At 41.0% G+C, this 13,319-nt stretch overlaps 1 protein-coding gene across 1 annotated transcript; it reads left to right on the top strand.

The window, feature by feature from the left end:
• Positions 1-3,465: 3,465 nt before the first annotated feature.
• Positions 3,466-5,050, top strand: LOC125524759 (aspartic proteinase nepenthesin-2-like). Its single transcript, XM_048689788.1, has one exon. The coding sequence runs from the start codon at positions 3,499-3,501 to the stop codon at positions 4,876-4,878; it is 1,380 nt and encodes a 459-aa protein (XP_048545745.1). The 5' UTR covers positions 3,466-3,498; the 3' UTR covers positions 4,879-5,050.
• Positions 5,051-13,319: the final 8,269 nt, after the last annotated feature.

Below are 13,319 nucleotides of genomic sequence, written 5' to 3'. Positions count from 1 at the left end.
GAATACTACAAATGATTGATACAACAGGTTTAAAAAATGATTGATACAAGACCAAAAATAAATATGGTAATTTATATTTTATACAAGATAGGGTTTCTCTAAATTGAACATAAAACATGATTGATCTACTATCTAGCTTACAAGCCTGGCTTGTCTGAGCTCCTGGGTTTGAAATTCGGATCTCTTTTTTTTCTTTCTTAGTTTCTTTATTGTTTCACACGGTCATTATTATAAATAATATGGTATCTGCTATTTACACATACCTCTGTTCTTTGTGTAGTGGTTATCAAGTGCATATATGTAGTTCTTGTGCACGCGAGGTTCTGGGTTTGAATCCCCCTCATGCCTCGCTCTTTTTTCCTTCTTATTACTATTTTATCTGCTGACACGCAGGACCCACACCTGACAATTTGGACCCATCAGTCTGCATTCGTATACGATACAATTATGTGTAATTAAAAAAATCCATGGGGCTTTATTGCAAAAAAGTGATTCCAGCCACTTACATGCGGGCCGCCACTACAATGGGGTGCCACACGGGCATGGCGTACCTATTGCACGGCCGGACAAGTTCGAGCACCACTTCCGTGTATTTTATGAGTTTAGACATCAAACTGACCACACAGGACAAGCTTAGGCACCCACAGTATATTTAACTCTTTCTCCAGAATAAGAAACGAAGAGATAGATAGCACTTTCAAGGGTACAATAAAGTATAGTGTTTTTTCAATCGAAGAACTACAAAATTTTATATTGGAAAAGTTGATTGAAACCTTGTAAGAATTTGATATTGAAAGGAAAAAAAGTCTATTTTACTACCATGAATAAAGTTGGTGGTTCACATTACCCCCTCATCTATTTTTCTATTCCTTTCACCCCCTAAACAAACCCATACCGGATGAAAGAACCCTTGGGTGGTTTGTCTCCACTTGCTGCTGATGTGGCATGGGTCAACGGTGGTTTTGATCTGCGGGTGGGCCTCCCTTGTCAGGTGCGGTTGAGATTGACGGGTGGGCATAAAAGAGGCGAGGTCCGCTTGGCAGGTCTGTCTCCTTCCCCCGTCGCTCACCCGCTGGAAAGAGAGGAGCTCAGGCGCTCATCTCGGCGACACAGGCCGACCCCGGGTGGAGCTACGACCATCGAAGGGATCCCCGAACAACAGGGGCCACAACGGCATCAGGCAGGGCGGTCGGCGGCGTCGGCAGATGATGGGCATGGCGATGGCAGCAAAGGCTAAGGGGGGGGGGATGGGGAGATAGCTGGACGGCAGGGACGACGGGGCATTGGAGCAGGCCAGCGCTCCAACAGTGGGCCAGAGGAGCGGGTTGGCGCTCCAGCGGCGGGGTGCAAGCCGAGTCACGTGCTGGCTACGTAGTCAGCATCCCGTGGGAAAAGGAGGAAGGAGCGGGGAACCGGGACGCAGGGGCGATGCCCCTTCGATGGCGGTGGCCGAGGCTGGCGTGATTGGGTGTTGCCGTGGGATCTGGCGGATGGGCGCAGTCCTGTTCCTCCTGGCGGCACCGACATAGGAAACGAGTTGAGGAAGAGGATGGGCCTGGTGGTGTGTGGGCCTTGGGCCCCACTGATCAAATACCGCCATTGAACATGTCCATGCCAGCAACCAGCCAGGCCAAACCAGCCAGGGATGATTTTTGACCGGTTTGGGATTGTTGAGGAGGGTGAGGGAACAGAAATAAACATCTGGGGATAATTTGAACCATCAAGTTTCTTTAGGGCAGTAAAATGGACTTTTTTTTCTATTGAAAGATGGATTAAAACTGACATAATGCAAACTTTACTAATACTATGATGCGATAAGAAAATGTCTAAAAATTCACATTAACAAATGAAGGTACAAATAATAGCTATTAAGGGGTGACAGTCAAAATACAAATAAAATAGGAATATTAATGGCAATTCAAGTAACATTATACCCTCCACTTTTTAAATAAAAACTGTACAAAAAACAAGCGCTCCACTCCAAATGCACCATCTTAGTAAATAATCACACGATGGATATAAGTCATATAGTGGAGAAATAAGTGAGAAAAAAAAAGATGGTTGCACACATTCATGGGCAAATGAAATATCGTAAAGCACACAAAGGAATTATCTTTTTTGGCGGTGGATGTGTCTTACATACAAAACAATGTAAAATGTTCTATACCCCTAAAAAAATGTAAAGTGTTCTATGAACCTAATAGAGGTTCCAAAAAAAACTAAGGATGTTAAATCAAAACTACATAAACTACTATAGAAAAACTTATAAGGATTTTGGTTTAGATTGTTACAACTGTGGATTTGATTGGTACAACATTGGGTATTGCTGTGATATACTATGACCATGTACTGAATGCCAGTACATATAATTACTTACTGGAAAGCTAGCCACTCAAATGTGAGGATGCACCAGGAGCTCCTTTTTGGTAACATGTATGGGGCACTACTGTGCTAGAGCCATGCGATGATTTGTTTCTCACGTAATAAGATAATATTGATAAACTTTGAAAAATGTCCACGCTCTTTTTAGTAAGTGTTCATGTAATTTCAAAATGTTTTTGCATGTTTAAAAAATGGTCATAATTTAAAAATCATTCCATATTTTTAAAGAAGTCCGTGCCGTTAAAAAGTACTCATGTGTTTTAAAAATAATGCTCACACATATTGAACATAAGTTATGCAATTTAAAAGTGAGTGTGAGTATACGAGAGGGTGCATAGGCGGAGGGCGGCCCTCACGTATGGGTTAATTTTATAAGTTTTAAAAATTCCTTGTGCTTGCGCGGATCAATGAGATGTGTGTCATGCGGTGATGAAGATAGGGATGTCCAATATTGTGACACATTGCGATTAGGTTGACATAGCAAGCATTGTTGGAAAGAGCGAGAAGGCAGATAGCCGATAATATAGGTGAGGCGGCGTGTTGAAATAGAGGGCCTAAAGATGTGGAGAGCCTTGAGTCATGATTATTGGGTTAGGAGCATGTAAAAAAATCTCCGGTGCCACACTTGAGCATTTTTGCTATAAAAAATTCCCCCGTTGCAACACACGGGCGTTTGTCCTAGTAAAAACACACCAAAATTTATGTCAACCAAATTAGAATCGTTAGATTCATGATGAAATATATTTTAATTATGTAGATATTTGGGTTCATAATTATTGTAATATAATATTTTGTGTAAACTTGGTCAAAGTTTGGAATAGTTTGAGTTTTCAATAAAGTTAAATATACATAGTTGAACACTCTGACAGTTTCTGTAGATGAATACATCATCTGTGTATTCTGAACGTACAAAAAATAAAATCAATCAATCGGAGACGGAATAACTTGAGGGGCACAAAATGAAAGAATGCGAATGAAGAAATGCATGAGCGAACTGCCGCCGGGTTGTTTGGAGGTTGACTGATCACACACACCTGCATTCACTTGTAGTGAGAAGGCCAAAAAGCATCGCACTCACACACACCTCCTTCCACCTCTAGCTCAACTCTTCTGCAAATGGCTTCCCGTTACCTCATCCTGGTAGTCAGCATCGCCATTCTCTTCTCCGGCGACGCTGCGGGCATCCACGAGCCAGACGCGGCCGCTGTGGCTCCTTCCTGTGACGGGGAGGAGGCTGGATTCTCTTTCCCCGTCATTCACTGGAAGAGCATGGCAGAGGTCGTGGAGGAGGAGATGGAGTTGGCGGCCACTGCCACCGCGGCCGCGGCCGCCATGGAGGAGGAGAAGTTTGTGGTGCCGTTTCGGCACCGCCGGAAGTTTTCCATGTATCTGGTGCAGCTCCGCATTGGCGGCGGACCACCAGATGAAGCGCGTTCCAGATATGTATTGTTCGACACCGGCGACGACCTGTCATGGACGCAGTGCGTTCCGTGCAAAAACTGCACCAGGAGCTACTACCTTCCGTTCAACCCAGTCAAGTCAAGCACCTACCATCACCTTCCCTGCGAAGACCCGATGTGCGAGCACGGGAGGATCACATGGTGCCAGTCCAGCCACACCTACCCCACTGCGGACAACAGTTTGTGCAAGTTCGACAAGCGGTACGGCGATGGTAGCAAGGTGTCAGGCTACCTGGGATCTGACGTCTTCCGCTTTGGGAACGGCATGGCGGGGGACGACGGCGGCTACAACTTCGAGCAAGACATCGTCTTTGGCTGCGCGCAGGAGGAACGTACCACCGCCGTCCGGGAATACAGCTCCGGCATTCTCGGCCTCGGCATGGGTACGTTCTCCTTCGTCGCTCAGGCCGGCGTCGACAAATTTTCCTACTGCGCTCTATCGCCGGAGAGAAGAGACCTCCGGGATCAGTGGAGGAAAACAACAAGCTACCTCCGATTCGGCAGCCATGCTGTCACGTCGGGCAAGATTGTCCCGTTCAAGCAGGACGGCGCCCACTTCATCATCTCCCTCAAGAGCGTGACGTACCAGCGAGGAAGCCGTCTAGATCAAAATCAGCCAGTGCCCATATTTACTCGGCAAGAGGCGGCGGAGTTCCTGCCCATTCTGGTGGATTCAGGGTCCGCCCTGGTCTACCTTCCTGGACTCATCTTCGACCCTCTGCTGAAGAGGATCGACGATGAACTCACACTCACAAGGGTGTACGATCCCACTAATAACCCCGCCATCAACTGTTACGATGGTGAGATGTCGGATGTGGAGGGTGTGTCGGTGACCCTGGGCTTCCAAGGAGGGGCGGAGCTGGAGTTGTTTGGCGACACACTCTTCTACGAAGGGTACGCAGGTGATTACATTTGTCTGGGAATTTCTATCGATGACAGGAAATCAGTGTTAGGCATGATTGCTCAACGTAATACCAATGTTGGGTATGATTTAGCAAACATGGAGATCTCATTTAATCGTGAGGTATGTGCCTGAGAATGGCCATTGCATGATGTAGTGAGTGAGTGGTAGTTGCCCAGATGTACCGAGTGGCAGTAGCTAGCTCTGTCTGTTAGACTGAAATAAAGGCCATCGCTGCTGTACTGGTACTGCGATACCAGATAGACTGAAATAAATGTTCCGTCTCACATTATCAATCTAGCTGTGCTTGTGAAGATCATATTTGTTTTGCCCTTCTTGTTAATTTGTTTCTGACCAATTTTAAGCATAGTCATGCTGCCTAAATAGACTACCCCTTTCTTTCTTTCTTTCTTTCTTTCTTTCTTTCTTTCTTTCTGTTACTCATGGAATGGTTGAAGGTTGCGTGGCTCTCCAACATTATTAGCTTCAAAATTTGTTTTGCTGGTGAAGATTTCTGATAGCTGAACACTGATCCTACCTAGCTAGGACTACCAAAATGTTTTGTCTTATCCTATGATTATTCAACCTTAGAAAACTGAATACATTTGCAGGCAGGTCTATTTTGCACAGGAGTTAACCTTAGACAACTGAATACATTTGCAAACAGGTCAATTTGGCACACATGCAAGTACCAAAATGACATTTATTCTTGTCTCCCAACCGCGGCTTCCTCCGCGTCGCCGTTGATCGTTTTCGCTTCCACCACCACTGCTCTGCTCCTCCTCAAGACCTCAACTAGCCCCGCCGCTAGAGAGTAGAGACGTGAGTGAGCCAACATTAGGGTACTCTTTACCCTCTTTAGTTTTTTTTTGTGGGGAAAATTTCGATCTATTCATATTCAATCATGGCAATACAATTAACACCAGAAATAATAAAAACTACATCCAGATCCGTAGACCACCTAGCGACGACTACAAGCACTTAAGCAAGCCGAAGGCGCGCCCACCCCTCCCTCGTCGGACCCAGGCAAAACTTGTTGTAGTAGACAGACGGGAAGTCGGCGTACTGCCATCGAGCGCAATAAAGCTCCACGCCGCCACTCTATAGGCACACATCAACTCTACAGTAGATCGACATGGTGGTGGTTGTCGTCACATAGCAGTACCATTTCGCTACACCCTCCAATACCACACACATCTACATACATCATACTCCTTATGTAAAAACACACTACAACACTAATGCAAAGGTTTTATTTGTCATGCATCTCCCATCCCTCTCATCTACCCTACACTTGGCGTTGTGAATGTGAAGCACCTCATGACGTGGGCAAACAAGGAATTACCATGATAATCTCATGACTTACAATAAGCAAACCTATGCATTAGGCATCAATAATATGTTTCTAGAGAATGATAAGCTATAAACGTCCCAACACAACGGTAAGTGTATAACATGTATCATCTCATACACAACATCCACCATAGGAATTACATCAATAGCATCGTAATCTTGCAGGGCAGCTCATACGGATTACTACAATCATAATCGATGGGGACATTCGATCAAGTTAACACCACAAACCCACAATCTAGGAGTTGGACTACTACCCTCTCATGGCGGAGAGCGACGTGGAGGCATTGGTGAAGGAGGAGAGGCGGGCGAAGGCGATTCCGGTAGTGGTCCACCCCTCCAATATTCCTCCAGTGGTGGATTGCACATCCTCTCTTTGGTTTGTGATCTCCACCTCTGTACGTCGCAAAATGAAATACCAGAGAGTATATATAGGTAGTTTTAGGTCAAAACAAGTCTGTAAGCAAAAGATTAAGGTCGATTGGACGGTCGGTGGGAGGGCGGGGGTGGATCCAATTGAGCTTGTTGAATTCGTCTCGAAAGTTCCGAAGCGTGCTCTTTAACCTTGCCCTTTTTGGAATCTCAAAGCTCCATGAAAAGAAAAAAGACTACAGAAGGTATTTCGGCAAAATAGAGTTACATACCAAAATTCTTGCGTGGAAAATATCATAAATCATTGAGCCCCGCTTCGATACACACCCTACTAATTAACGTATAACGGGCAATATGGACCTTTCTCAAATTGTATCCACTTCCGTATGCCCATCGGAACGTATACGTTGTACACACCCCATCTGACCTGGGCTGGGCCCAATTTTCTAATCCTATTTCCTTTTTAGCAACATTCAAAAAATAAGCACGCGGCCCATTTTTTTGTTCTTTTATCTTTTTACCAACTTCAAATAAATAAGCACATTATGTCAGACTCTAACTGAAAACCTCATGGTTTAGAACCACACGCATTAACCACCTGGGAAACCTCACCTGCTCTCAGGCGGGACTGGCCGATTTACTTTTCCTATCTAGCTGATTTGGCCGGTTTTTTCTCTCGGTTTTACTTGGGTTTTTATTTTATTTTCTTTTTTCCTTTTCCTGTTTCTTTTACCTTTCCTTTTATATGATTTTTTAAATTCAAAAATCTTTTAAAATCCAAAAAAAACAAATTTATGAATCTTTTTCTACTTCATGAACCTTTCATCTGAATTTCACAAACTTTTTTCAAATCCATAAAATTTCTTTCAGTTTTTCGCTAACATTCTTTACCGTTTATTTGCAACTTTTTTTCAAAACCCGTATACATATACATTTTTCAAATTCAATTTTTTTTCAAATTCGTGAATATTTCTTGAGAGTATCAACTTTTTTAAAGAAAACCTGCATCTTTTTCTTTTGTTTGTTGAATTTTTATTTTTTTTATTTTTTTTTGTTTCATTTTGCAAAAATAATTTCCGCCACTTTTAAAATTTTGTTCAAATTTCAAAAAAAATTGCTTTATCGAAATCTGTTCCAAATATTTTGTATTTGAATAAATTGTACATAAAATCCAAAGAAAATATTTGTGTCTTTAAAGATTGCACAAAATGACAAAATGCAAACATTTGTTTAAACGAGTGAACAAAATTTTAATCACCAACATTTTTTGAAAAACACTAACAAATATGAAACTTAAAAAAAATCAGAAATTGAACTTCACCGAACTTTTTTTTGTATTTGCGTGGAAAAGATTTGAAAACATGAACATTGCTTAAATTACAAAGCAATTTTGAAAGTGAACATTATTTGAAACTTCTTGATTTTTTTTGAATTTTTTGAATATAATATGAAAAAGGGAACATCTTATGAGTTTGTGAACAAACTTTTAAAAATGGGAAATTTTCAAATCAATGAACTTTCTTGAAAGCCGCAAACGCTTGGCCGGCCAAGCAGGTGCCCGACGGGAGCAATGCCATCGCCTAGTTGGTCCAAGGCCTAAGCGCTTGGCCCGCCGAGCAAATGCCCGACAGGTGCTCATGTAGTTGTTCCATAATCTTCCATTCACTAACATAAAAAACTTCCACATTATGGCTGATCAACTTTTGACTTTTAAGAATGTCCAAATGATATTGTAGTCCTTATAACTGAAACGTAATTAGTCATAAAAAATAATATATATATATATATATATAAGTGAAAGATCAATTTATGAAATTTTACATATAAATGATGTAGTAACTAACCATTGCAGTGAGATCATCTCGGTTGAATTGGTAGCACAATGAATCAAGTACTTGAATCACACGTTTTTTGCATTCACGACAGTTAAATGCCAGTGTGTGTTGTTCATATTTATTGGAAGTTCTAAGCAAGATAATTAGTAAAAATACCAATCAAAATGTATGAAATGTAGAAGAAGAAAATTATGGATATGAATGTAACCATGATCACATAGTTTTTGACAATCTCTGTCATAAAGGTACCACTTTATCTATTCCAAGCTTTCCATCCCGTTTTAAAAGTGCAATAACAAAAGGATTCTCAAAGTATACTTTACTATCATTATGGTCATGTACTTGGTACTTTAGACAACATATATTTGCATTGATTACCTATAGTGATTTTTTTAGAAGGCATTACTAATGGATATCAATAATCAGGGACTCTTTCATTGTAAGGGTACTCTTTTTCATAGATATTTCATCTATCTTCACTAGTAATTTTTATTTTCACAAGATGTTCCTATTGTTGTATGAGCACATAGATCACCGTCGGGCAATGCATAATCTGCAAGAAGTGAAACAATTTAAGAAATATTGAATAAATATATGTGTTAATGTGGATTAGCCGTGCCCATACACAAATAATATTATTCCATAAAAAGGACTGAAGATGATAGATACAAAAGTAAAAATTATATATATCCAGCAATTACCTTGTGGGAGATAGTCATAATATGTTTCATCTACTTTCATCTGCTTACGTTCCTCTATTTGGTTGTCATAATGATATATTTCCTTCATTTAGCGGCAATTCAGAATTCTATGTTTGATTATCATCATCTAGTTTAATATTTACTTCATTCATGGGTAATTTGGAACTCGCAGATAATGTTGAGCTGATTGCTGACGGAGGTGATGGCAATGGATCCGTATTTATTTGACTATTTGATTCTGAAACCACCGATTCAAAATGTTAAAAAATGGTAGATAATGTTGATATGATTGGTGAAGTAGGTGATGGCTCTGAAAAACTGTATTTAATACATTTTGCTTTTTAAGCTCGGTAATCAAAATCCTCAACTGTGGTCAAGTTAGTGTATAAATCTATTTTCTACAAATGACAAGAAAACTTGAAGTTAAACATCACACAATATGATTCTACGTAGGTGCAATTAGCATGGAGTTCAATCAAACATGGAGCAATTATAAAGTATCTAATGTGTAGCAATCGACACCTCTCTATCTGTGCCCTCTCACTTCCCCAACTATCTCTCTTTTTTCTCCACATGATCAGAATACACTAGTGCAGAACCGGGCTTTAGCGCTGGTTCGTAAGGGGCTTTAGTGTCAGTTCCACGACCGGCACTAAAGAGTGGGGACTAAAGGTCCCCCCCTTTAGTACCGGTTCATCACGAACCGGTGCTAAAGTGCCACCACGTGGCACGAGCCAGGCCCGGGTGCGCGTAGGATATTAGTACCGGTTGGTGTTACCAACCGGTACTAAATGTTTGGGTGTGTTTTGGTTTTATTTTTTATTTTTACTTTTATTTTGTGTTTTCAATTTAATTTAGTGATTGTTTTACATTATAATGAGTTGTTAAATCATTAGGTGAAAGTACCGCAGATAAGTTTGACTGGATGCATGTAGATCCTAGCTAAGTCATCAAGTATATGCCATATCCATATTATACTTGATCACCTAATTAAGTGATCGAGGTAATATGAATATGGCATATACTTGATCACTTAGCTAGAATCCATCTAGTTGAAACTAATCTGCGGTTTCTTTCATAAATGATATAATAACTCATCATCATCATATTAATATAAGAACTCTTGCATCATATATATCATCACTAACAACAGTATATACTAGCTAGCTAAAAATCATCATATATAGTCGTCTCATTACCACTACTTAATCATCATATAGTCATTACCGCTATCTAATCACCACCAACACTAGCTTAAAGAAGAAACATTCACTTGTACCAGAAGCAAAGATATCATCGATTTCAACATGGTAATGATATCATAAGCGTTCATAACACCACAAAAGAAAATCACTCTTTAAGATTAAGTTTAGGACGAAGAACACGGACATGAGAGGACAAGTACTAAGAGCATGAACTAGCTAATCACTCCTGCTGCTCTCTCTCTCTCTCAGGTAAAATAGCATAGAACATGTATAGCTTTTCTGATTCATCATATTGGAGCATGCAGATAAACTTGTCTCCTAATCGTGGGTTGCGCTTCTGATTGCTGCCCCCTAGTACTTCTCTACGATCGTTCACAATTTTGCTCCAGTCTTTTACTATTAAGCATTCCTCGCTATTAGAAAACCTAAATGCACTAAAGTGCATTGTAGGATATCTTGGCCGTAAGCTAACAATATTCATGGTACCTTTAGTCTCGATTCAATCAGGCACAACATTCATCGGGAGTCCCTGTTGAAGAACATCGTATAGTAACATACTTAGCAATGAAGTTTAGCTTAAAAAATAATGTATGCAAAAGATGCACTGAAGAGAAATAGTAGAAATCTTACCATCTTTCCTAAATATATGTGACCGTAGTTCAGTACGAACACTATTGGTCGCACGTTTTGAGTACTAACATTTCTAAGTGCAGGAAAGAAATTTGTCTTGACAGCATCAAGATCCTCAAGCCATGAAACATAATGACTTGTCTCCTTGCAGTTTAGTTCAGCCCTGGGATAGTGGACGGTCCTATCTACCAAGCGCCGGACATGTTTGCTTGATTGGAAATAAGTTGTCAATAAAAATTACTTGTCAACTATTTCTGAATAAACAATATCGAAGACATAAATATGGTTGAGAAACTCACATAATGGTAGAACTGGAGGCGTCTGCACATCGACCCAGATGTCTCTATTACCTTCAATATCATCTTCCGGACGAATGTCAAAGGTGATAACCATATCAGGCTCAAATGCATAAGCCTTGCATAGTGCTTGCCAAGTTTTGCATTCAAAATAGGTGTATGTGTCTGCATTGTATAATTTGACATTGAAGGTATAACCATGTTCGGTCTTCAAGTAAACTTTTTTTACCTCCATAGTTTTGTTAGGACTGAAACCTATCTTATCCAAGACAAAAATTCTTGCATGGCAGGGGATACGCTAGTGAATAGTGAAAAATTAAAATTAAAAGTTGAAGCAAATGAAGCATAAGTCATGCTTAATTACGAAAAAAGACTTGTCGTTGTGACTTACTGTATCCACTTCGAAGTTCTCATCCAGCTTGATGCTGAAGCGCATATCATCAACTAGAAAATTTCTGCCGCACAGGCCGCGCTGGTCTTCGCAGTATTCGCACATAATGAAATCATGTTCATCGTCAGACGACATTCCTATGTAGGTGAATGTTACGTCTTGAGCTTGCGTTGGTTTTCCCCGAAGAGGAAGGGATGATGCAGCAGAGTAGCGTAAGTATTTCCCTCAGTTTTTGAGAACCAAGGTATCAATCCAGTAGGAGGCCACGCTCAAGTCCCTCGTACCTGCACAAAACGATAGCTACTCGCAACCAACGCGATTAGGGGTTGCCAATCCCTTCACGGTCACTTACGAGAGTGAGATCTGATAGATATAATATTTTTGGTATTTTTGGTATATAGATGCAAAGTAAAAAGTAAAAGCAAAGTAAAAAAGCAAAGCAAGATTAAAGTGATGGAGATTGATATGATGAGAATAGACCCGGGGGCCATAGGTTTCACTAGTGGCTTCTCTCAAGAGAATAAGTATTCTACGGTGGGTGAACAAATTACTTGAGCAATTGACAGAATTGAGCATAGTTATGAGAATATCTAGGCATGATCATGTATATAGGCATCACGTCCATGACAAGTAGACCGAAACGATTCTGCATCTACTACTATTACTCCACTCATCGACCGCTATCCAGCATGCATCTAGAGTATTAAGTTAAAAACAGAGTAACGCCTTAAGCAAGATGACATGATGTAGAGAGATAAATTCATGCAATATGAAATAAACCCCATCTTGTTATCCTTGATGGCAACGATGCAAAACGTGCCTTGCTGCCCCTTCTATCACTGGGAAATGACACCGCAAGATCGAACCCAAAGCTAAGCACTTCTCCCATGGCAAGAACTACCAATCTAGTTGGCCAAACCAAACGGATAATTCGAAGAGACTTGCAAAGATAACCAATCATACATAAAAGAATTCAGAGAAGATTCAAATATTATTCATAGATAGACTTGATCATAAACCCACAATTCATCGGTCTCAACAAACACACCGCAAAAATAAGATCACATCGAATAGATCTCCACAAGAGAGGGGGAGAACTTTGTATTGAGATCCAAAAAGGGAGAAGAAGCCATCTAGCTACTAACTATGGACCCGAAGGTCTGAGGTAAACTACTCACACTTCATCGGAGGGGCTATGATGATGTAGAAGCCCTCCGTGATGACGGCCCTCTCCGGCTGAGCTCCGGAACAGGCCCCAAGATGGGATCTCATGGATACAGAAAGTTGTGGCGGTGGAATTAGGTTTTTGGCTCCTGTTCTATTCGTTTGGGGGTACGTAGGTATATATAGGAGGAAGGAGTACGTCGGTGGAGCTCCAAGGGGCCCACGAGGCAGGGGGCGCGCCCTAGGGGGGCGCCCCCCACTCTCGTGACCGCCTCTCTAATGCCTTGGCGTAGGGTCCAAGTCTCCTGGATCACGTTCGGTGAGAAAATCACGTTCCCGAAGGTTTCATTCCGTTTGGACTCCGTTTGATATTCCGTTTCTTCGAAACACTGAAATAGGCAAAAAAAACAGCAATTCTGGGCTGGGCCTCCGGTTAATAGGTTAGTCCCAAAAATAATATAAAAGTGGAAAATAAAGCCCAATATAGTCCAAAACAGTAGATAATATAGCATGGAGCAATCAAAAATTATAGATACGTTGGAGACGTATCAGTGAAACATTAAACACTTATTAGTTCTATTAATTCAACTAATTCAATTAAGCACTTACGAAAAATATACCTAAATAAA

Source organism: Triticum urartu, chromosome 7, assembly GCF_003073215.2.
Source record: "Triticum urartu cultivar G1812 chromosome 7, Tu2.1, whole genome shotgun sequence".
NCBI classification, from domain to species: domain Eukaryota; kingdom Viridiplantae; phylum Streptophyta; class Magnoliopsida; order Poales; family Poaceae; genus Triticum; species Triticum urartu.
Note: the sequence above shows the minus strand (reverse complement) of the source record. Positions and strands in the feature narration are given on the sequence as shown.